Below are 23324 nucleotides of genomic sequence, written 5' to 3' on the forward strand. Positions count from 1 at the left end.
ATATGTGGTGTCCTGATAAACTGAGCAGATATTTGAGGTTTACACAGCTACATTCTCGCCTGAAAATATGTTAAACGTTTATTTTGTGACCCAGAAAGAATAATAAGAGTAATATTAAAACTAACTAGCTACCGCCATTGTTGGAAACTAAGCTGGGCCGCGCTATGAATTCTGGGACACAGCTGCTTCTTCTTCTTCGGGGTTTAACGGCAGCTGGCATCCTTGTACATGCTGTGCTGCCATCTTCTGTTTCAGTCCGTTATTACACTCTTAAATCCTGCTATTATTCCTGCGTCTTTTGCGATCTTACAAAGCTTCAAACGACACGTCGACTATTAAATCAGTCGTCGACGATTTTGATAGTCGACGTAATCGTGACTAGTCGACAAATCGTGGCAGCCCTAGTGTCTATATATATTTCGGGCTTTGAACCACACATATTGTAGATACATTCAGTGTTAATTTGACTGCAGATAAAACGAATTGGCAAGAAGCCCCAGAGTATCACTAGACTAAATCTAATAATCACATTTGACAAACTGGAACCTACAAATGTTTGGCATATTTCATTTAATAAAGTACTTCAAACAGCCCTCTGTTGCTAAATTGTATTATAACTAATTGTAATCCATCCGTTATTAACTATACACATGAAAGTCAATTTGCTCATAACAGATGTCTGCAATATATAATGGAAGCATGAAGTTTGAAAGACATAATGTTTACTAGGCACAGAGAGTGTTGTTGCATTATGGGAAATGTAGGGTCCAAAGCTTTTTGTAGGTTACACAGTCAAAATTGCTGCTTCTGCTGCTTTGATTTTGGTCATTCTTCTTTTTTCTTCTTCTTCTTTTTTGTGCTCCAGTTATTGGATTTATTATCAGTAGTTTTTTATCTATTTAAATAATAATAATAATAATAATAATAATAATGTTGGAAAAAAGAGGCTTGTGAAATGTAGAAATCAATAGTTTAAACTGAATTGTTGGTCAAAATAAGAAACATTATATTTTATTCTTTGTTTCATTTAGAATATTTTAGAAATTAAATGTCTAATCCAGCAATTCAGTTAATAATCAGTGGTTAATAGAAAAGAAGGTCCTTATCAAAATGTGTAGTTTTTCATGGTCTCTTTAATGATTTTCATGCACAAAGGTGTTGCTACATTGCTCATTAATCATTGTTCCACCCTGTTTTCCAGGAGATGGTTTAGTCCAGCCAGATGGAGCGTTGGGGACCGGAGATAAGATCAAGAAGCGCGTCAAAACCCCTTATTCTCTGAAAAAGTGGCGACCCACCACATGGGTCATCTCTACAGATACCCGGGGGCCAGAAGTTAACAACAATGGCTCTACCCGAGGTCAAAGTCACAGTCAGAACCGGCCCAAGTCCAGTTCAGCCATCTACCTGCGGGGGGGCAGCTTGGCCAGCGAACCCAGTGACACGCATGTGTAAACTTGGACCCTCTAACAGGCCCGACAACACTATCTAGAGAGCACTTATTATTTTATTTTGTGTGGAGCTCTCTGCTCTGAATCAGCACGAGGAAGCTATGGAATATGTCACAAACCAACAATAGAGTCTGATCATGTACAGTAATTAGGTCTGTCCCGCTCCTGTGTGTCCTTCTGATGGCATTGCTTTAAATGGAATCCAGCTATGCAGCATTTTCATTGGCTTCTGTTTCTGCATTGTTTGTTTTGTGTTTTTTAAATCTTGGTTTGAAGTTTCATAGTGGTACATTAATTCTTTTTTTTTTTTTTATTTGTGCACTTTGAATGAATTTGAAATCAGTGTTTCCTAAACGTGTCTGTTGCGACCAAGACGAAGATTGGTCTCTAAACTTAAACAGGCGATGAAAAAACAATCAACACTCGAGCGCTCGGTTACTCCCCCTTTGCTCTATCGAGTAAAGTGAGAGTGGGCTCTGTAAACAAATTAATGGTCTTAAAAGACAAAGCAACTTTTTAAACATTTTCCTTGTATGCAATACCAATTGTTGTCTCATGACTTTGTATCCTCTTTTTGTATCATACCTTCTAATTGTGCAATAGGATGTAGCTTTTAGATGCTTTCAGTGTTTTTATTGCTTCAATTTTTTTATCCTGTTGTTATTTTGATATGTTAATCTCTGTTGCACTTATGAATAGTCACAGTCGTTTTGTAAACAATCCATCGCACACTATTGTAACCCTCGCTCCCCCCAACCTGACTCACGAGGAGAAAATAGCTGACAATCCTCCTCTTTGGACTATCTTTATGGGAACGCTAACACAAAAGAATCAGTCCCAGCTGACTTAAAAGTGGGCTGACGTGGAACTTGTCTGCTTGCACAATTACACCAGTAACAAATCTCATTCTGGGGTCTTACAATCACTGGAGCTGAACTTACAGAGGCATCTGTTACAGTGGCTGACTGGAGTCACTGTACCACTATCATTTGACCTCAGTATGGACTCTGCATTTAGCTGTCTGTCTGCAAGACATGAAATATTACAAACCCCAGATTCTGCTGTTCAAACACAAATCAAAAACTGAAGAAAAAAAACACACTGAAGCACGCTGGATATTACTTTTTTGTTTCTTGTCGTCTCATCCCCTGACGGTGGAGTGAGTGATGTGTGTGTGTTGCGTGAATGTGCACGTGTTATTTACTCGCGCTGTACAGGCGTGCTGAAATGTCGACATACTCATTCTGTATTTTCAGCGCTGCTTCAGCGCATATGAAAAGATCTCATTTATGTTTTTGTAATCTGTAGTTTGTATCAAAAAAACAATCCTTACATGTATCGCATTAATATTTGCATCATTTTTATGGTATTGTGTTTTGCATTCAATGGACATTGCCTTTGATTCCATTGCTATGCATCTGCTTGGTACAGTTTCTGTAAACATTTTCAAGTCAATATGGAAGAAGAAAAACCCCTCAATAAATGTATGAAATAATTGTTGGGTATATACATTTAATCTGTGTTTGGGTTCATGCCTTTGGTGCCCCTGAGGTGTTGTCAGCATTATTCAGAAGAAAAACATTTGTGGACGATGTGCAAGGTTAGAACCTGCTGTGAAATAGCTATTTTATTTATTTAACACCATATTTACCACTTTTATGCTATGAAAACAAGAATTTTTTTTCAAAATAACTATATTGTATAGTCTTTTCTGGTCTTGGTCACACAATTTTTAAACATTTTGTTTGTGCAAAATTAATGTGGTACAATGTTGGTCACTGCCACTGGTAAATCTGCTGATAGCTGTCACTGAGGCCAATATTGACAAAAAAAAGGTGATTACTTATTGTTTTCTTTTGCTTTTGTTTGTTTTTTTGTTTTTCGTCAGGAAGGACATCGGCGTTATAATCTTCCAACTCAAACATCGCTGTGGTGGCCTCTTGTGAATAAGGAAAGAGTCTAAAGTGTTTTAAGACGCTTAACAGAACAACAGTGGCAGCACCAAAGGACTAAGCTACACTAATACAGCCGCATGATGAAACACTTGGCTGTCTTGGACGTAAATCAATGGAATCATTCAAACAGAAATAATATCGGTTGGGGTTTTTTTGTTTTTGTTTTGCTTTTGTCTTTTTTGCACCCCTGTCGACCAACCCTCTTAATTCTCAGTGATTAATCAACACTAGGTAGTCATATCCTCTCGCGCTTGTTTACTTCACCTCTGTTCTCCGCTGTCTGCTCCACGCGCCCTAGCAACTGCAGCATCAGCACGAGCAGCTCAGCGTTGGTAAGCTACGTCAGAGCACTACTTCTTCTGCGCCAAGTCAGCCGGGAGCAGCCAGGACGTACCGGAAGTCGATCACATTACATTCAAAATAAAGTGCCACAAACCTACGCTTTTTCGTGTTTTTTTATTATTATTTTGTATCATCATAACTAAGAAATTCAAAGTGGAAAACGGCTAATATAATCGTTTATTTGTAAAAATGATACTATAAAAATTATGGTTATCTGCTTTATACAACTTTCTAATGATTTCATTAGTTGAGCAACGAAATTAAGATGCAATCCTCAGTGCAAAAGAATAATACAAAACTACAATAAAGTTGTGTGTGTGTGTGTGTGTGTGTGTGTATACAAAAACGAAAAACACAATTATTTCCGTATTGCACTTATAATAATAATAATAATAATAATGGATTGCATTTATATAGCGCTTTTCGAGGCCCTCAAAGCGCTTTACAATTCCACTATTCATTCACTCTCACATTCAAACACTGGTGGAGGCAAAGCTACAGGTGTAGCCACAGCTGCCCTGGGGCAGACTGACAGAAGCGAGGCTGTCATATCGCGCCATCGGCCCCACTTGTCCTCATTTGCCGGTGTTGATGTAAATACCAAAGATGACTGTTGTCGTGATCATATATATTAAAGTGAAAGTACCAAATGATCATGATTACGTGGACCTGACAGCGTGCAGATTTGATTTAGAGGATAACAACCGGAAGTATCGGTTACACCGGCTGACTTCACACTGCACTGGTCCCTCTCCCGTTGTGTGAGCGGAGGCTAGCCCAGCATCACCGCCTTCTTCTTTCTATCCTTTCTGAATGTGTTATTCCTGTCTTGTTTTTTGTTGTTGTTGTTGTTTGTTTGTTTAGTTTTTTTTCCAGCTCATCACAAACTCCACAGACGAGGCACCCTCGCTCTGTTTTTAACAGTTATTTTCTTCGAACACAAAGCGTTTGGCTAGACGCTTAAAGCTGTCGCGTTGCTTCAGCCGGGAGAGAAAAACATCCATCCCCGACGTCTCGAGGAGGCAGGGTGCGAACACAGCAACGCCCATTTTGACACAAGCGGTATCGCTGCTGTCCTCACGAAGGCCGTGTTTCTATTTTTTCCCTCTTTTTCGGTGTCTGCCTTTGATATCTGAGTCTACCTTCCTTACTTGTAATCTTCACCCTGGTCATTCTGCCCTGCCTTTTCTCATCGCATCTGTAGCATCTTCGAGTAGTGGCAACAGGGTCCGGGGCTGCCGAAGAGCTCCCATGCCCCTTTGCATGCAGCGCACCGAGACTGCATTTTGCAGGTGAGTCTGATTTTACATACACAAGGTCAGAAATTTGGATGCTGTTCCTGAGCATGGATTATAGCACCAGCGTGGAATATGTTTTTGTATGTGTGAGGAGGGGTGGCGTGCTTCCCACCAAACACAATCGGCCTACATTTCACCGTGCAGGCTTTTGTATGGAGATGAACGTGCAGGGAGCATTTATTTTTCGTATTAAGATCCTCTCATCTAAGGGATATTTCATCCCCTAATATGTCAAGTTAGCATGGAGGATAGATAGTAATAAAACAGGCAATGTTCAACATTTACAATTAAAACCACATCTATTCTCTTAGTGGTTCGGATCATGTTCTTAGGCCAAAAAATGTTCTGCTGTTCATGTTGTTCTGACAACAACATAACAGAAGGTTGAGCCACTCTTCTATTATTTCTGCTACTACTACTGCTGCTACCAGTGTTACTATTGCTGGTAGCGTACACCGTGCAGGTGATTTGTGGGCAGCCGCTGAGGCAGGAAAAAGCTGCCATCAAAATAAAGTGGTGGGAGCATTTCACTGGCAGACTGCTGATGCTGAAAACCCCGCTTAGTCACACACACAACCAAGTTCTCTTGTGTGTTAATAATGATCAGAACCCCCCCCCCCCCCCCCCCCCCACACACACACACACACACACACACACACACACACACACACACACACACACACCACCGACGTTTCCTAGCAACAGCTATATGCACTGGTCAAGGCCCCTGCCGAATTTAGCTCAAGGACACACACACACTACCAGTCAGAGCTGTGTGTTTGCATTTATGGATTCATGTTCTATTCATTTCAACATTATAAGAGAAGATGAATGAGTTGATTCTTTGTTATCCATTAAAACTGTCTGCAGTGTGTGTTTGCACTGTTGCACTGCCGTTCTGCTGTCATAGCAGATGAGGGAGAATTCTGATGTTGAACTGTACTTTTTGGTATTTAAACTTTGTAAATAATCATGATCTCAATATTGAAAATGTGATTCATTAGAATGCAAAGAATTCTCTGTTCTCAGAGAATGCATAGACTCAGAATTACATAAAAGAAGCTGTTGTTAATGCTATATCAACAACCCTACAGTGAGATGGACAGAATCACTATAAGTGGCGTTATATACAAGGTTGTAATATACTGTGTATACCAAATTTTTGCCTATACACAATCCTAGAGGTTTTGTGCAATTCACTGATGGTGCTGGTACCCTGGATGCAAGAACCCATGGGTGTCAGTGAATCACTGCAAAACCTCAACCTGCAGCCAGGGTCAGTTGGGTACGCTCCCCTGCTCTCATTTAAGGTGTCTTAATGCCATTAACCAGGGGGTCGTGTGAGCCTGGCATAGCTGCTCTGCCCAGCATGGGATGGATTAACATCAATCTGGCCACACACAGACACACACACACACACACACACACACACACACACACACACACACACACACACACACACACACACACACACACAGACTCCCTGACACAAAAGTAAATACACACAGACCTAGACAGACATTGCGAGCTTATCCCATTGGCCAGCTGTATGTCTGGTGATTTGTTGATGTGTTTACATCAAACGTCTTTACATCTCTAGATCTACTCAAACTCATTTTCTGTTTTCCCTTCAGACTGCATCTGTGGCCTTAACCTTCTAGATTTCTCCTCTGATTGTCCTCGACGCCTCCGGCATTCCCCCCTTCTCTCCCTCTGAGCAGTCTGCTCCCTCATTCTTCTCTCGGTTTCCCGCCATCGCGTCCAGCTGTGGCCCTCACAGGGCACGCTCGCTGGCTCTCACCTGACAGGTCCCTGGCCTCAGGACGACAGCCAGCAACAACACATTCCCTACATGAGGGACAAAGCGACGCAGGTGAGTATAGCGTCTCTTTGTGTAGTAATAATTGTGAGATACACAAAGTTTGCATTTTGTTTATATGCGTAGGCCATAATACATAGTAAAAGTATTATTACTGTTACTGGAAGAGGAAAGAACCCAAAGTGATGACTGACATAAGGAAGAAAAATTAACAATCTTAAAAATAAATTGTAGGAATTTTATGTTGCCCTTTTTCAGGCTTATTGGGCAACAGCTTAAGATGCGTTTCAGTCATCCTCTTCCCAGGCACAGCAGGTATATGTGGGTGGTTTCTGCAAGACTGCAGGAAGAGAGGTTGGTTAGGTTTGGGAGGACATTATAGACTGACTGGATAAACTTGATCTAGGGTGGCTCAGCCTTCCATAGTTTTAACCACAAGATATTCCAGTTCATTAACTGCTCCCATAAATTCCACATTCTTTGCTGCCGTGTCCCAACCATCCTACTGCATTGGGTTTCCTCTACCCCTGCTTGGGTCAGTTCCTGGACCTACTGGCTTCTTTCCCTTCCTTGGGCCTTGCCCTATTGAGGTTCCAGAGCTCTCCACTTCCTGCCTGTCCTTACCTCTTATGCCAACCAAGGAGACTCTGGTGTTACTGGAGTCTCTATACAGCATCATCTCTGTTGTTTGGGTTTGACTGAAAACCATGAATTCTTCTGATAGTCTGCTCAAGAGGAGTCACATCTTATTCTTCCTCCCATATAAAGCTGCCTCTGTGTAATTCACAGTCCTGCAAAAGTGTCTATCTGCGTACACGCTTCAGTTCGGACAGTAAGCGGACAGATATATGCTTCCGTGCAGTCCTCTAAAATCCCAGCTGAACATAACTGTGTGTCTGGCAAATGCTGATTGGTTCACCGGTGGGTGGAACAGGGCAAACAGCTGAACAGAAGAGAACAGAAGAACCATGAAAAATATATATTTTTTAAAATAGAGAATGAAAAGCAGAAACAGTGTTTGCAGTATTTTTCACTTCAGCACTTTGTATGTTATGACTGCACTCTTTTCTGCAGCTGGCTGACAAACCAGCAGCAGCATAAGCAAGAGTGGTGCACAAACCGGTTTTACCAGACACTTTATACACTGCCTTGATAACAGAGCTCTCCACAGGTAGACAGGCCATCCCAGACTGCTAACAGACTGTCAGCGTGCTACCCTTGCTGAACCACAAATCCACTTTAGGCTACAAGGAAGGGCCAACCACCTACTAGCAATCGTGCTCCCAAACCCATAATGGCCAGTGTGACATTGTAAACCAGCAGTGTGGCAGGATGCCATGCCAGTAAATCCAGCCCTTGAACTTTACTGCCAACACTTTACTGATTTGTCCAACAATATAAGCCAGGTTTTCAGCTCTCTTGTGTTTCATGAGTTATGGTTGTGTCACTCGGTTTGCTGTTGGAAGACCTTCCCCAGGCTCTTAACTGGCTTCTCAGTTATAACATAAAAAACATGTTCTGCACCCATCCTATAAGTCAGTTCTATAAATGGGGAGTTGGTGTTGTCTGTTTAAATAATCCCTATATATTTGATTAAGAACTGTCAAATGTTTTTTGGTTTCAGCTGTATTTTTTTTTTCCTGTTTAGCAGTTTTAAGCTTGTGTGTTTGAGCTTTAGTTCTGAACAGTGTATGTGTGGATCTGTGTGTGTCAGACTCCCAGGGCCTGGGCAGATGAGAGGAGGAGGGGCTCACACAAACGCTCGGCCTCCTGTGGGAGCACCGACCAGCTCAAGGAGGTCACTATCTTACCTGATTACAGGCCCAAATAAACAACAAATTACAATACGGGTCCTGGAGCATACTGAATCCCTTGTTTCTCAGCATGCCACCACTGATGTCTGTATGTGCTCTCTTCAGATCGCCAAATTGCGTCAGCAGCTACAGCGCAGCAAACGCAGCAGCCGCCATCGGAGGGACAAAGAGCGCAAGGCCCCTTTCAATGGCAGCCACACCATTATCCAATCGCAGGTGACTAATAGAGACAGCATGCAGGTTGGAGGAAGACTGTGTTGGGTACCCGATCTGGGTTTTTGAGGACGTCCCACTTTCTCGATGTCCTTATTTAGCTCCAGTGTGTGTGTGATGTAGACGTATGTACACATTTAGTGGCCACTCATGTCATTCTACTGTATGCAACAGAGATGGCAGTAGGGCCACTCACACGTTCCCTGTGGAGTCTGTTGCAATTCAGCTGTCCTGTATTCTGGATGTCCTGGAAGAAAATGAATGACTGGCTCAGATATAGTGCATTTATGCTATAGCAAACGTTAGTTCTGATAAATTATCTCCACATTTGTTTCTTTCTATGGCATTGACCGTTTAAAGCAGAGGTCCCCAACCTGTTTTGCGCCACGGACCGGTTTGTGCCCGGCAATATTTTCACGGAATGGCCTTTAAGGTGTCGCGGATAAATACAACAAAGTAAAACTAGTACCGGTACCGAAAAAAAGAAGATTTATTCATAACACACGTGAAAAGACCCAGGAAAACCGAGTTAATGAAAAAAACGATAACAAAATAACACTAAAAACCCTGAAAACCATACATTTCACACCCGAGTCTCACTCTCACGGTCTGGTACCAAATGACTCACACACTGGTACCGGTCCATGGCCCGGGGGTTGGGGACCGCTGGTTTAAAGTCACTAAACCCCCAGATGACGTTTGTAATAAATTCGGTTTGTCTGTGTTTTTGCAGTCGCCTATGCCTAAGACCATTCTGATACCCATCCCTATATCCAAGTCGTCGGCCCCTCGTTTCCGCAACAGCGTGGAGGGCCTTAACCAGGAGATCGAACGCATCATCATCCGTGACACCCCCGAGAAGGATGAGACTATTGTTGTGAGTTTCAATGAGTTAACGTGCTCCCAGTGTGTTAAATGTCGTGTCCTTCCCTAAAAAAAAACTAATCTCAGATTGGTTTCTTTTTTAAAGATTGGAGATATAATTGTGATTTTGTGTGTGTGTGTGTTCGTGCAACAGCCACAAGATGTCCCCGATGGGCACCGTGCACCCCCTCCTGTCCCCCTACAGCGAAGTAGCAGTACCCGCAGCATCGACACGCAGACTCCCTCTGGCGGGGGCCTGAGCAGTAACCATAGCAACTGCAGTAGCCGTCCCGACTCCATCTCACCCTCCTACCTCACCGTCCTCAACGACACGTGTGGAGGCAGCCCATACGAGGACAAAGGTGACCAACGCACGCATACATACAAGAGTCAAAACCAGACACATAGCGGTGCCTTTGTGAGCTCGACGTGTCGCTAACCCACCTTCTTGCTTATTCTCAGAGCTGGGACCTTGCTCCCCGCTGCCCAAATACGCCGCCTCTCCTAGACCCAACAACAGCTACATGTTCAAGAGAGAACCTCCAGAGGGCTGTGAGAAGGTCAAAGTGTCTGAGGAGTCAATGTGAGTGGAAAAGGAGGTGTTCAGCGTCCTTCCAGTTGGTGTCCCATAAAATCACATAGAACAACCAAAATCGACATCAAATATGCCAAGTACTGTTTGTGTGTGTGTGAGCGAACCTTAATTTATCTCTCCACAGTTACATTGTTGTCCAAACGCCATTAAAGGTGTCTAAGTGTTTTTCTAAGTGTGTCAAGAGTTTTGCAAAATCATGATGAACTTGTATAAAAACAAGAGGTTAACATGTAGGCTAAATATGACTCTGCATGTGTTTCCAGGCCCAAGCCTCTGCAGGAGATCCCTCCCTTTCTGTGTCCTGACCGCAACAAGGTCAACTTCATTCCTAACAGCGGCTCTGCCTTCTGCCTCGTCAGCATCCTCAAGCCCTTACTCCCCGCCCCGGACCTCAACTTTCGCTCCGGCGTGGGCCTGCAAAGCCTATCCCCATCCCTTGTGCCTCTGTCCACCCAGCCCTGCCTCCTGGAGGAGCCGGAGAGTTTCTGATGCCCCCCCTGCAGCCTTCCAGTCCGCACACACCCCTTCCTTTCCTCTAAAACAGCCTCCCCCCACCAACATAATCCAAAAACATTTGAGGAAATGGCCCTTCTGCTCTAAAAAACTGCCTTCAGCATGCCAGCTAAGCTCTCTCTGATGTCCTTATCTTGTTCAAAAAGCGCTTCCCACTGCCTCTCCTCATCAGACAACTACAATGTGAGAGTCCTGCAGGCCTGAGCAGACCTCTGCAGCTAACATTTCATCGCTTTCTTCTACCTTAGTGCTGGTTATTGTTCCTGTTTTTTTGGGAGGAAAAGGGAGGAAGGACAGACTTTTTTATTTCATCGTATTATACCATGGCGCCTTTCCACGGACATATCTTTTTTTCTATCTGTAGTTATTTCTCTTGATATGAAATATGCCTTCCATGATAACAAAAAAAGGCTGCTGGTTTCCTTAGTGACCAAGAGTTTGACCACAGAGGCTAATTTTGGTGCTGCCAGAAAATATAGTAGCAAAACTTCAAGAGATGGGGAAAAAGACGAGTTCAAAATGTGCCTGATATTTTTCACTGATTTCCCTGAGTCATCATAGTGCTCTGATGATGTTGATGTTTAGATGAGACATCTTTGCACTATCGTGGCCATATATTCATAGAGAAAGGCTGAACCATCTTCAAAACAAGCAAACAATGAGACGGTGCATAATTCACACCTTGAAACAAGTAAATACTTTATTTGGACCACCTTGTAAACCAAATCCAGACATCTGTTTTGTACTTTTATTAGCTGTTTGCCACAAAAGTTAGCTAAAACTGGGACAAAGCAGTGCCTTTGTTACGCTAACTGGTAGCAGTGAACTGGTCCCCTGCTGGGCAGCTTGTATCTTTGAGGAACACAGGCCAGGGCTAAGCGTGCAGCATGTTCAGCCTCCTTCCCAAGTCTCCCTCTTTTTACTCCGCCGTATTTGTTCCTTCTTTTTCCAGCTCTTTATCCCCTTTTTTCTCTCACTTTCACCGTAATGCTAATTTCCTTCTGACTTGCTCAGCTTGTGTTCAAATGTGTCCAGTAGGGCCCCTCTTCCCTGCAGGACAGGCTCCCTTCTGACGTGCAGGGCTGAGAGTACGGAGATGTTGGTGAACCTGAGTATTACACAGCAGACTGGTCGATGGGGGGGCGTACAAATTAGAACCCACTTTACTGTGTAGATTCGGTCTACAAACTGACGGGCAGCAATTTGAAGTGAAAGATTAGAGACTAGTGGTGAAGGTAGTAGAGCATTAATGAGCTATTTAGACAGATAGTTCCCTCAGAAATTTGTAGAGACTAAAGATAAAGGTAAAAGATAGATTGTAATATTAAAAAATAATATCAGAGTTGAATGTAGTGTAAAAATAAACAACCGTGGTTGGATCTGATGTAACTGTAGACAGTAAAACCCGGATGTAGCAGGAGTGCATCCTGAATGTTGTACTTTCTGACTTTAGAGTGAGCATAGTTTTAAAAAACAGACTTGCTGTTCTGTTCAGCAACACCTGAAAATGGGGACTGAGCCTTTAAAGCAGGGGTGGGGAACTCCAGGCTTTGAGGGCTGGTGTCCTGCAGGTTTTAGATATCACCCTGGGTCAACACCCCTGAATCAAATGATTAGTTCATTACCAGGCGAGGAGGTAATTTAGCCATTTAAATCAGCTGTGTTGGATCAAGGACACACCTAAAAACTGTAGGACACCAGCCCCTGAGGCCTGGAGTTCCCCAAACCTGCTTTAAAGTAATCAAGTGTTTACTGAGCTCATGGAGCGAGATAGTTGAGGGTGATTTTCCCTGAGATTTCTGTCTTAAGATTACTGTTTTAAGGCACTTCCATGTCAGTTTCACTGCATCTGTTTTTATACTGTCTGCAGCTGCACATCTGATTGGCGCACAAAAGTATAGTCTGTGATTTAAATTCAGCGAGCAACATGAAAGATCATTGTATGAAGACAACTGTATTCTTGTGCAGTTTATGGGTCACCAGCCTCTCCCTGCCTCGGCCCATCCTCTTGTATTCTTGTATATGTCTACTACTCGACTGTGCCTGCTATGGTAGGATAGGAATGTACCGGGTTTGTAAATATAGAGGCACGATGTGTTTGTATTTATCGGCTGAAAAAGATATGTATCAGAATGAGTCACAAGTGTACGACTCCCCTACTCCCCCCTCCTATTCCCTCACCAAGTACTGTGAATTCCTACATGTCTCATTATTGTGAATAATAATAATGTATTTATTTATCAGATAGGAGTGTAATTGGGTCTTAAGAGTTTTAATCCTGAAGAGATTTCATCATCATCCATCTCAGGTTGTAGTGCACAGAAAACAAGATAGACTTCTCAGTGCGCACTAACAAGTTTACTGAACCGAGAGCAAACCAACAGCTGCTGTTTATGTAGCCTCACACAGTGGAGATCCTGAATTACTTAAATATGTAGCAGAGCTGAAGTAGACAGAAGCATTGTTCAGTGACCTGGTCCAGAATAATAGGTAGTCCTAAAAAATGATTATGTAACAAAAAACATGTTTAAACTATGAAGAAAATGCTGACAAACAATCACACCTACATATTCCCTTTTGTCTTTTTCAGATGTGTTTACAGGAACAAAAAGATTTGTATATGTGAAAATACAGATTTATTCCCCACTTTTAGTCGAATTGGAGTGAGGCACGACACAGCAAAAAGTCGACACGTCAGTTTTTTGTTTGCTTGTCCCGTTTATTGGAAACAACTGCCAAGTTAAATTCTTTTGAGTGAAATAAAAAGGAATAGTTAAATAAAGCATCTGTGATTGACTTGAGAAATACATTCTTTTACCTAAAGTGAGGAAATCAAGAGTCAGTAGAGTGTGTGTGTGTATGTATATATATATGTGTATATGTATATATATATACATACATACACACACACACACACATATATATATATATATATATATATATACACATATATATATATATATATATATATATACACATAGTTATAGTGTCAGGCTTCCTTCTTGCTTTCTTGTCCCCTTGCCTCAATTGCTGAGTAGTAGTGAGGTTTGTTTGTATTCCCAAAAGCTGAGATAATAATGTGCAGCTGGTATTAAGTCATTTTTGTGAGTTGCTCAACTTCGAGACACACAGTCTTATTACTTTAGCTCAACTGAGTGTGGTTATACAGGCACACAAATATCGTAACTAAGGATTTGGTTTCAGTCTGTGCATGTGGAGAGAATATTTACATGATAACTCGTTTTCATCAAATCGGTTTTAGAAACACAGCTCTGCACATTTTTTCACTAAACTTATAAATACTCAGAAATGCAGGTTTCTGCAGTTTTTCGCACTCGAAGTACAATCACTAAATCTACAGCAAGTGAAGGATCCATGTTTTTTAAATATGTGACATGGTAACAGCTCTCCAGTGTTGATTCCTCCATATAAACCATATATATCTGTGTATCTTCAAAATACACACCACACAAAGTTAAAATAGTCAGTTACAGTGTTACTTGATAGTGTTGCTTTTCTTCCATCTTTACAGTACGCTGCACAACAAAAACTCCGTTTCTCCAACCAGTAATAGTGCTGTCATTTGTAAATCAGTACATTTTTATGTACCAATAACAATAAAAATCCCATGGCCAAAATTTCCTTCAAAAGTACAGAATAAATCCTTCACAGATTTTTCTTGGCCCTGGATTTGTGATTGTTAAACAACAGATGAGACTATTTCAAACATACATTTTGACCCAGTTTGAGTGAAATCACAGATGAAGATGGACAGATAGAAGACTCTGTGCCTGCACTCTAACTCCAGCTGATTAAGCATACAATGCAGGCCAGTTATTACAGAGCTCTATCAATAAAGTAAATCAAAGTAATGCAGACGCGAAGATTCAGAGTTTCTCCAGTGATGGTGATACACTGTGTTCCTGGTGCAGCTGGAAATACACTATATAAAATAGTGTAAAACATGTAATATATCCTATGATGAGACATTTTGAGTCCCTGACAGTGACCCACAGAAAAAAACCCTTCAAAGTAAACCTGAAACCCAAAACATGAGGTTTGCTGTGTACATCACTTCACAGGTAGTGTTAACAGTCTTCACTGACAATGTTTCCTGTTTAAAATACCATCTTTTACTCATATGCGTCTTTCTCACTGTTCGTGTTTGTTTACTTGAATGATGACATGGAACATTGCAAAGAATCCTTGGGGAGAGAAGATGCACGCACATACACACAAGCACATATTCAGGCATTGAGCAGCTCGTCTGCAGATCGTCCGATGGCATCAGGGTTGGAAAGAGGGTCGAGGTCTGCAAACAGGTTGAACCAGGCAGACATGTCTTTGGATCCCCCAGGGGTAGCTGCATATACACACACACATATTTATACATTTTATAAGTTTACTGCACAGCAGCCACACCTGGATCAGCAATATATTTAGCAAATATCAACTAATTAAAGTTACAGTACAGTCTCTTAACTGGCAGTTATGTGAGAATGCATCCAAGGCCACGGATGCATAAGATGCGTAACAAGGAACACAAATTACTTCCTCCAGGGAGTATTTTTAAGTAGTGTACTTTCTGAGGAATGAGGAAGAGCTTACCATTACCTGCAAATTTGGGAGCTGGCTGAGCTGATTGGTTTGGACTTTGAGGAACCTGCAGGGGTGGAGCTTGGAACATAGGAGGGGTTGCCCAACCTAAAAGGTAAACAGCCATTGTGAAGAATCCAGTAGCACAATCAGTTATCAGATAGTATGCTGCAGTAAGCAACATGTGGCTCACCTGTGGAACTCAAACTGTGATCCAGCAGCTGGGAGGGCAGAAAGCCTGTGGGGCTAGGGGGGTTAGAGGGTGGACGTGCTGCTGTTGCACCACTCTGTGCTCCTTGGCTGGTTGTGGGGACACTGGGAGAGGTAAACATCCCAAAAGCATCCTGCCATTCTTTGCTGAACTCATCACTAGCTCCTGAACCAGGGCTAAGAAGGTCTTTGAGGAAGGCCATGTCCCCTGGTTCACCGTCCTCCTGTGGCTGACGGCCAGTGTGCAGACTCCCATCTAGAGGGAAGGGGGAAGAACAGGAAAGTTATTAAACCAGAGACAAAACACATCCGAAACGAACAAAGTCAGATGAGGTCTGACCATGAAAAAGAGGACTAAAATTAGAACAGAAGGTTAAGACTTCAGTTCAGCTACTTGTTGAGTAACAACATGCAATGAGGGAAACGCAGCTATGTATCCGTCCTCTATAAAATGAGTCCGAAAATAAAGAGATGAATTGGTCCCAATTGCTTAATGTTAATCACACATTTAGAAAAGACTGATAGTGGAAGCAAAAAGACTGAACCCACAAGTTGAAACCTCAGTAGGAGTGAATTTCTGATGACACCAAGCAAAGTCAAGTAGGACGCCGACACTTAGTGAAGCAGGTTGAAGTTAGAATGAGAGGAAAAAGACAGCCAACCAGTTTACCGGTGGCAGGCAGCTGTGAGAGGCCAAACTCGAGGTTTCCAAAGCCCTGAGGCTGGTGTAGGGCATTTGCTGGGGCTGTGGGCTGTGGCATGTCACAGGCCATAAGCATCAGGTCATCATCAGAGCTTCTTGACAGTCCACTGAGGTTTTGCAGGGCTGGTGTGGATGTGATAGCAATTTGGTGAGCTGAGATCAAACGATCATAAAGCCAATAGACATCCATTCCACAATCAGCAGCAGCAATTCATGCATGCATGTTGTATTTGCACGAGTGCCAGCTACAGAACACAGTTAAACAAGCAGACAGTCACTTACCGCAGTCATCAGTCTGCCTCTGCCCATCACTACTGAGTGGGAGGTCTGGAAAATAAAACAATTCATTAGTAATGTGTAATTTGCTATTGACGATATTTTTCTTCCTCGATTTTATAGGTATGCTTGGATGCTTCGAGTGTAGCTGGTGCAGACTGCCTTTTAGCCGACAGGTGGCAGTACATACCTGCATCGGTGGCACTTCCTGACAGGTTGTCATCATCCAAGGAAAGCAGACTAAGAAACGAAAGAGAGAAAAGGGTAAATAACGATAAAAAGTGTCTTATAGGATGCTTTTGCTATTTATAGCAATGCAGTGGCCTTGATTTGATTTGGAGACGCTTTTAGAAACCACTTGGGTAAACACTGCTCCAAGTCCTGATCGTACAAAAGGATTTCATGAGACACTTTTCAATTCAGATTTGTCCCATCATGTTCTCATACCTTTCTGTGTTGCTCTGCAGTGCTGCCTTCTCTTTCTCCTCTTGTTTTTTAGAGTCTGAGATTTGCTCCAGGGGATCCCGCAGATCCTGAGGGAAGTACAAACAGTGGTACATTTCAATCTATGGAAAACTTTAGATTCAAGTACTTTGAACCACTACAGTTTGGTGTTTAAGTAGAAGCAAAGGGCAACATTCTGAAATACCTTGAGTGTGGTAAACTGGTATGGTACATGTCCCTGGAAGGCCTTGTGGATTTCTGACATGGCCTGAGCAGTTTTCTCCCAGAACTGCAGCAGGGTGGTCTAACAGCACAGAGAAAGCCCAATCACTGAAAACATTAATTTTAGGAGTCCCTAAACACATCAGTCTTATTACAGGTTAGCTTGATCTCTCTTCAACAAACAAGAGCCTAAACTTAACTTATGACTTTTAGGCTCTGTGAATGGTACTCATGGTCACTGATTAGTGGTCTTTGATCAATGAGCTTTGATCAATAGTTGTTGATTAATGGTCATGAGAATTTGCATATTAATGATCAAGGAACTGACCTCCAAGCCCATTGTTCTTTCAGTGGTCCTAGTTTCAGCCATAAAGCAAATGTACTGTTTATAAGATTGGGGAAACCTACAGTCAGCTAAGACTGAAGAAGTCACTTGGATGAGTGACGAAACGTTTCTCTGACTGAAAACGCTACGTCCAGATGAACAGAATCAACTTTTAGGGCCTGAGTGTTTTTACACAGCGCAAAAAAAAAAAAAGATTAGATTACAGTGGGTGAAATAATTATTCACCACTTACTAGATTTGTAAGTTTGCTCACTTACAATGGAAAAAGTCAGTTTTAGCTTTTGCCAGCTTGCTCCTACAAGAGGTAAAGACCCTACAATAATACAAAGAAACCCCAACAATCAGACAGCTTCCTATGAGCGAGCACTATTGCAACAACGGGAAGGAAAAACTCCCTTTTAACAGGATGAAACCTTTGGCAGAACCAGGCTCAGGTAAGACCGGCCATCTGCCACGACTGGTTGGAATTTAGTCGCTTTAAAAAAAATTTAAAAAAAAAAGCTCAAGAAACATTTGGGACAGAGTTAATCGTCAGTACTCGTACTAGACTTCATTACATTTAGAAGTGTTCCTCACATTTTGTCCACCGCATTAACAAAGTGGGGAAGCCATTCCTAGAAATGATAAAAACTTGTACCTGGTAGGTACAGAGGGAGTGGGAGAGCATATTGCAGCGGCTTGCTCCCAGCATGTCCACCTTCTGACACACATCGTTCTTCAGCTTTTCAAACTGGCTCTTTGTCCCTCTTACCTGGGCCTGGACCTGTGGACAAAAAGACATCTGCATTATATACACATACATACACAGAGTACTGCAAAAGAAAACCAACCCGAACAAATGGGCCACATCATGCCTTGCGAAACTTTTCCAGCTGTTTGTAGGTGTCTGGGTCGAGCTCTTGGGAGATATCTTTCATCCAGAGCAGAGCTCCTCTGTACTCTGTGCGAGCCTTCTCCATGCAGGTTACTGTCAAAAGTGTGTCCGAAATGGCACGCCGCCGGAACGTCTCCACTTCCTGGTGCAAACGGTGCAGTGACGGACAAAGTGCCATCCTGAAGAAAAAAGACAGGAAACAGTTCGTGTTTGTGTACTCGCATTTTTATAGCGCATAATCACTAGTGCCAGTGTTCTCTCCTGCTGCTAACCTCTGTTTGGCAGAGGCACACAGAGCCTTGCTAGTGGCATCCATCATGTTTCCAGCCTTTGTGCGATCGTGCTCGGCTTGGAATCGCAGGAACAGGCCGAGCTCATTCTCCTCTTGAGACAAGCCTGAAGAAAGAGAAACGAAGACAGCTGCACAATGAAATCGCAGGACTTTCATAAATGAGTGACTAATGCAGTTTGATAGATTCTCATAAACCTGCAGCACTAACACTGCTAAAGAATAAAGCTGCACACTCAAAAAAACTTTAGATAATTTTTTCAATCAGCTCTCCCTAGTTTTTAGCAGGAATTACTCGAGTGCTATATGTGCTACATCATGTGCTTCACACTTCAACTTACGAAATGTGACAGCAGCTCACACTGAATGATGGAAAATGCCCTTCATTTACTTACACTATTAAATTCTGGAAAGCTGCACGCATCAACAAAATGTTCACCCATAATGGTTAGTTGTATGTCTCCGGAGTGCTCTGATATAGCAACGCCTGGAATTCCTACCTCATTGAGAAGCTGACTCAGAATCTGACTCACGTGTGATCCTGTCCTGATACTTCTCGATCACCTTCAGCAGCTCTGTGCACGTAGACTGAACGGAGCGGAAGAACTGCAGAGACAAACAGGAACGATCTTGAGATCTTTTCTTAAAACATCTCCTTTTGATTAACCTTTTTGCTTTTTTTTTTTTTGGAAAGTCAAGTTTTGTTCTTTAACAGTGCGACGTTTGCTCCTCTTCACTGCTGACAATCACAAAACAGAACAGATTTTTATGGCCCTTTCCATCTGTTGTCAGTGAGCTGCCTCTTCTCCCGCCTGGTAGACAACAGCAGTGACTACATGTGTCATAGCAACACATATTCTGAGGCCATTTTAGTGCTGCTGTCTGACAGAAAGGAAAGGGTCACCTTGATCTCTAGAGTCTGCTGAAGAATAGTAAGTAGTAGTTTAAAAAATAAATAAATAAAATAGTAGCACTACAGTATAGAAAGTACATGTACACTCTATTTGTATTACTAGAGCTATTTTATAATATACTGCAACACTGAACATTGGTTCTTTAACTTGTTAGTTACTGTCTTGGAGCAACTGTGTCCACATAATTTCCTCTGGGTTTAATAAATTATTCCGATTCTTTGTCTTATTCTTAGCAGAGAGACGGGCTCACTGAAGATTGTGAGACAGCAGAAGTTGTGGGTGTGCTGAACATGTGTAGTTACTCTTTAACTGTAGAGTAAACAGTCATTAACTTTAATCTGGACCTCAGCGGTGGCCAAACATATCAGCATACAGGTGACTTCTCCTGCACAACGCCTCTAAGTAAAACGAGCATTACTAACCAAGCTTTGCACTTACTGTGATTTTCTAGAACATAAACACAATGACACAGAACAATATATACAAAATTCATTAATCATGAATTCCATTCTTCTATATGCAATATAACAATGTGCTGCTCCGTAAATATGACGGGAGGTTTTATTTTGATAGATTACGTGTCACAAATCAATACTAGCAGAAAGAGCAATCTGAAGACGCACAGAGGTACCTTTTGTCTGTCTCACAGGGGGATGAATTTCTTCTGTTCTCCTGAGAGCAGAAGAACAGAAGAAAGATAATCTCGTACCAGAGCAAAACAAAGGCCTTTAGGGCAGAACCTGCACGACTAAATAACAGCCGTGTTTCAGCAAACCCAGAGAAGTGCTCTTCTTTGACGAGAAGTAAAAGAGCACACTGTACCCCATCCAGCTGTTGTTGCAAAAGTCTCATGAATAATTAGCACTCATGTAAGTGGACAGGGAAAAGATCTCTGTAAGCAATGGACACCAGGAAACAATGCACTGTAGGTAAGAGCTTTTCGGTTGTTATTTTGATATGTGTGATTCCTTTTATTTTCCTCTCAGCAGCAAAACAGCAGGCAACAGAGTTTACGACAGTTTAAAGATGCATTCATTATTTTGATATTCAGATTACTGCTGACTACTGAGTGATCAAGGCCACAGTTGCTTTAGAGACCTTTGAAATGTTCTCCACTCACCTACAAGACTGTGAACACTAAACAGTTATTTTATCTCTAAGAAGAGATATCCAATACTGTCTGCCTTCTAATGAACCGCATTTCACTTATTCTAGCTGTTGTCTTGTGAAAAAGGTGAGCGATTTAAAAAACAAAAACAACAACAACAACAACAGGTAGGTGGAAGAGTTTGTGATCTGTACTAAACTTGCAGATGCAGTTTTCTCCAGGAGCAAATGGACGTGAAGCCACTGGGGCAAATGCTGGTTCAGTGCCGTGCTTTTAACTCAAGCAGGGAGTTTAGCACTCCTGTGGTTACTCAACTGAAACCAAATCCTTCCCTTGGGAAAAGGACAAAATCCTTAGGAAGTTAGCCTGAGTACTATACAGCAGAGAACTTTTTTTATTTAGACAAGAAAATATTCTTGTCTTGTCTAAATAAAAAAAGACAAGAATATTTTCTTGTCTTCAAACTTTTTCTAAAATATCAATGTATTATGTGAAAACAGAATGAATGTTTTGTGCTTTCTTTGTGAGTTAGCAGGACTTTGTAGGGGGTTTTATTTTGAAAGGTTTTGAAAAGAACAGGATGAAAATCGCAAGTTCATCGCTGTATCTTAAACAGCTGGCTTGCTCACTGCTGAATGGGGCAAGGTTGTTTCCTGGCATAGATTCCCGGCCTCCCAGGGAAAAGAATGGAGGTCGACACCTGCGCCTCACAAGCCACAAGTTAGAATTAGGGTTAACTGTAACCCCATTAATACATATACTATATGTATTCATTTATCCTCTCCCAATTACATCTGTCATCCACCCATCTGCCCTCCACAATCCCAATGTCTCCTGACCTAAAACAGCTAAGTTAGGATAAGTTATGGCTATCTGTGGAAGACAGAAGAGTCGAACAAGATCAAACCAATATGACGGAAAATAAAGGAAAAACAAACATCCTGTAGTTCCTGTGCTTAAAGCCATTCCTCAAAACTTCAAGTTTGTGAGCTGCTTTTTTCCTACTCTGGAAGCTGTTATTTAATTTTAAAAACTGTATTTTCTCAACAGAATTTCTTTTTCTTGAACAGCCCCAGGCTCTTTTGAATAAATTCCTCATTTTCCTTCAAATTTTGGGCAATGAATATCATCTTGTGTGTCGCCAAATATTAAAACACTCTTAAGCCTGTTCTTCCCCACCTCGAGCTTAGCATCCAGGTCAGCATCCGAGGCCACCACATACTCATCCTCCTTCTTGCCTGTGGCTTTGATGAGGACCTGTTTGGTCTTCCAAAATTTCTTCTGCATACGGGCCATCACTGAGCTGTCCTCGCCAAGCAGAGCCCGGCCACCACTCAGCATGTCTCCGGCAAACCTGGAGCCAAGGACATGACGTTGTCAGCAACATTTTTTACCAGGCTCTCTCTCTGTGTGTGTGTGTGTGTGTGTGTGTGTGTGTGTGTGTGTGTGTGTGTGTGTATAAATTGCATATAATGCTCACAATAATAACAAATTTTCACCTACCCGTCCATAGTAGATAACCACTGTTCTAAAAGTATACAAAACAACAGTTTAGACAGATGGAGAGAATAGTAGCATAAAGCATAAATTAATCATTTTAGGTTTCTGTCTAGGTGAAGATTCCTCAACGCAAAAATACATAAGCAGACAGCAGATATGATAGGGGGGAAAGGGTTTTGTACAAAAGTGAATAAAATCCATCTATTCAACGTTTAACACATCATTGAGTAATAAAAGATATTCCTGCAGTTTAGCTTCCTGTATGACTTCGATGTACACACAAACACAAAAAAGCAGTAAACATGCCTGAAGCCTGAGCTGACATATAATCAAGTTACAAACGCTTATGTGGGTTTATTTTGGCCCAAACGCCTCGGTGCTGAGGGCTAAAGAAGCTAATCTAAAATGCCTCGAATATGGAGCAGGGATCAGACACCTGCGACTTCAAGGAGTCAGGGAGAACTGAGACAGCTGGATATCGAGCATTACATTTCAGCAAAATAGAGCTCTCTGACACGTAAACCCCCCCCCCCCCCTAACCAGGTGTCGTTCGGACATTTATCTACACAGAGTACAATTATGAAAGGGTAAACACGTAAACGAAGTAAACGAACTAAGGAACCGCAAAGGAGCTTGTGTGCTAGCAGCAGTTTAGCTAGTAGCAGGTTTGATGGTTAAAGCTGCGAAACGTCTTGAGACCATCTAACTGAGCGACCGTGCGTTTTACTGAAAGTCTTTCATTGTATGGCCTCATCCTCTGTAAGGTGAAAACAGTGTTACCTTTATTTACTTTCTCTCCAGCACTCTGTGCATGTATTCAGCTCAGCTAGCCTCCTCTGACGATAGCCATCACCATCTGAGTAACAGAAACAGGATATGGTTAAGCAGCTGCAGCGATGTATGAACACTAGAAGCCGCTGTTAGACAGCTGAATTCAAAGATCGTCTGTTGACAGGATAACCTACCAGAGGATAATCG

General features: G+C 42.1%; 3 protein-coding genes across 6 annotated transcripts in view; 2 read left to right on the top strand and 1 right to left on the bottom strand.

The window, feature by feature from the left end:
• Positions 1–2171, top strand: part of LOC308393492 (bone morphogenetic protein receptor type-2-like) — a 44930-nt gene extending 42759 nt beyond the window's left edge. Inside the window, exon 13 of the mRNA XM_080877291.1 lies at positions 1202–2171. Within this exon, the coding sequence (XP_080733417.1) occupies positions 1202–1455 (254 nt within the window). The 3' untranslated portion in view covers positions 1456–2171. The remainder of the gene's footprint in view (positions 1–1201) is intronic.
• A 2331-nt stretch (positions 2172–4502) lies between these two features.
• fam117ba (family with sequence similarity 117 member Ba) lies at positions 4503–14211 on the top strand. Its single transcript, XM_080877642.1, has 9 exons — positions 4503–4775; positions 4953–5040; positions 6681–6919; positions 8580–8663; positions 8785–8895; positions 9626–9769; positions 9911–10118; positions 10219–10339; positions 10615–14211. The coding sequence occupies exons 3-9, from the start codon at positions 6899–6901 to the stop codon at positions 10838–10840; spliced, it is 915 nt and encodes a 304-aa protein (XP_080733768.1). The 5' UTR covers positions 4503–4775; positions 4953–5040; positions 6681–6898; the 3' UTR covers positions 10841–14211.
• On the bottom strand, positions 13832–23251 carry ical1 (islet cell autoantigen 1-like). 4 transcript variants are annotated; one of them, XM_080877636.1, is made up of 15 exons: positions 23127–23247; positions 22350–22369; positions 22026–22200; positions 19358–19430; positions 18808–18931; positions 18516–18714; positions 18299–18424; positions 17299–17397; positions 17097–17182; positions 16840–16889; positions 16656–16700; positions 16341–16496; positions 15654–15926; positions 15473–15568; positions 13833–15227 (listed from the first exon to the last, which is right to left on the bottom strand). In XM_080877636.1, the coding sequence occupies exons 2-15, from the start codon at positions 22355–22357 to the stop codon at positions 15112–15114; spliced, it is 1626 nt and encodes a 541-aa protein (XP_080733762.1). In that variant the 5' UTR covers positions 22358–22369; positions 23127–23247; the 3' UTR covers positions 13833–15111. The 4 variants fall into 4 exon arrangements, with proteins under 4 accessions (XP_080733764.1, XP_080733762.1, XP_080733761.1 ...); XM_080877635.1 differs by having other exon boundaries at positions 13834–15227; positions 22350–22374; positions 23127–23251; XM_080877637.1 differs by having other exon boundaries at positions 13836–15227; positions 15479–15568; positions 22350–22374; positions 23127–23251.
• Positions 23252–23324: the final 73 nt, after the last annotated feature.

The sequence above is a fragment of the Rhamphochromis sp. 'chilingali' genome (genome assembly GCF_963969265.1).
Source record: "Rhamphochromis sp. 'chilingali' genome assembly, chromosome: 3".
Lineage (NCBI taxonomy): Eukaryota > Metazoa > Chordata > Actinopteri > Cichliformes > Cichlidae > Rhamphochromis > Rhamphochromis sp. 'chilingali'.

What these genes read in the sequence shown, in the direction of transcription:
- fam117ba (XM_080877642.1), top strand. Translation starts at nt 6,899, where the DNA reads ATGAGGGACAAAGCGACGCAG. An exon ending in GCACCGACCAGCTCAAGGAG is followed by an intron (nt 8,664 to 8,784) that starts GTCACTATCTTA and finishes TGCTCTCTTCAG; the next exon opens with ATCGCCAAATTGCGTCAGCA. An exon ending in ACACCATTATCCAATCGCAG is followed by an intron (nt 8,896 to 9,625) that starts GTGACTAATAGA and finishes GTGTTTTTGCAG; the next exon opens with TCGCCTATGCCTAAGACCAT.
- ical1 (XM_080877636.1), bottom strand. An exon ending in ACCTGGATGCTAAGCTCGAG is followed by an intron (nt 19,431 to 22,025) that starts GTGGGGAAGAAC and finishes TTGTCTCTGCAG; the next exon opens with TTCTTCCGCTCCGTTCAGTC. An exon ending in AGGAAGTGCCACCGATGCAG is followed by an intron (nt 16,701 to 16,839) that starts GTATGTACTGCC and finishes TTTATTTTCCAG; the next exon opens with ACCTCCCACTCAGTAGTGAT.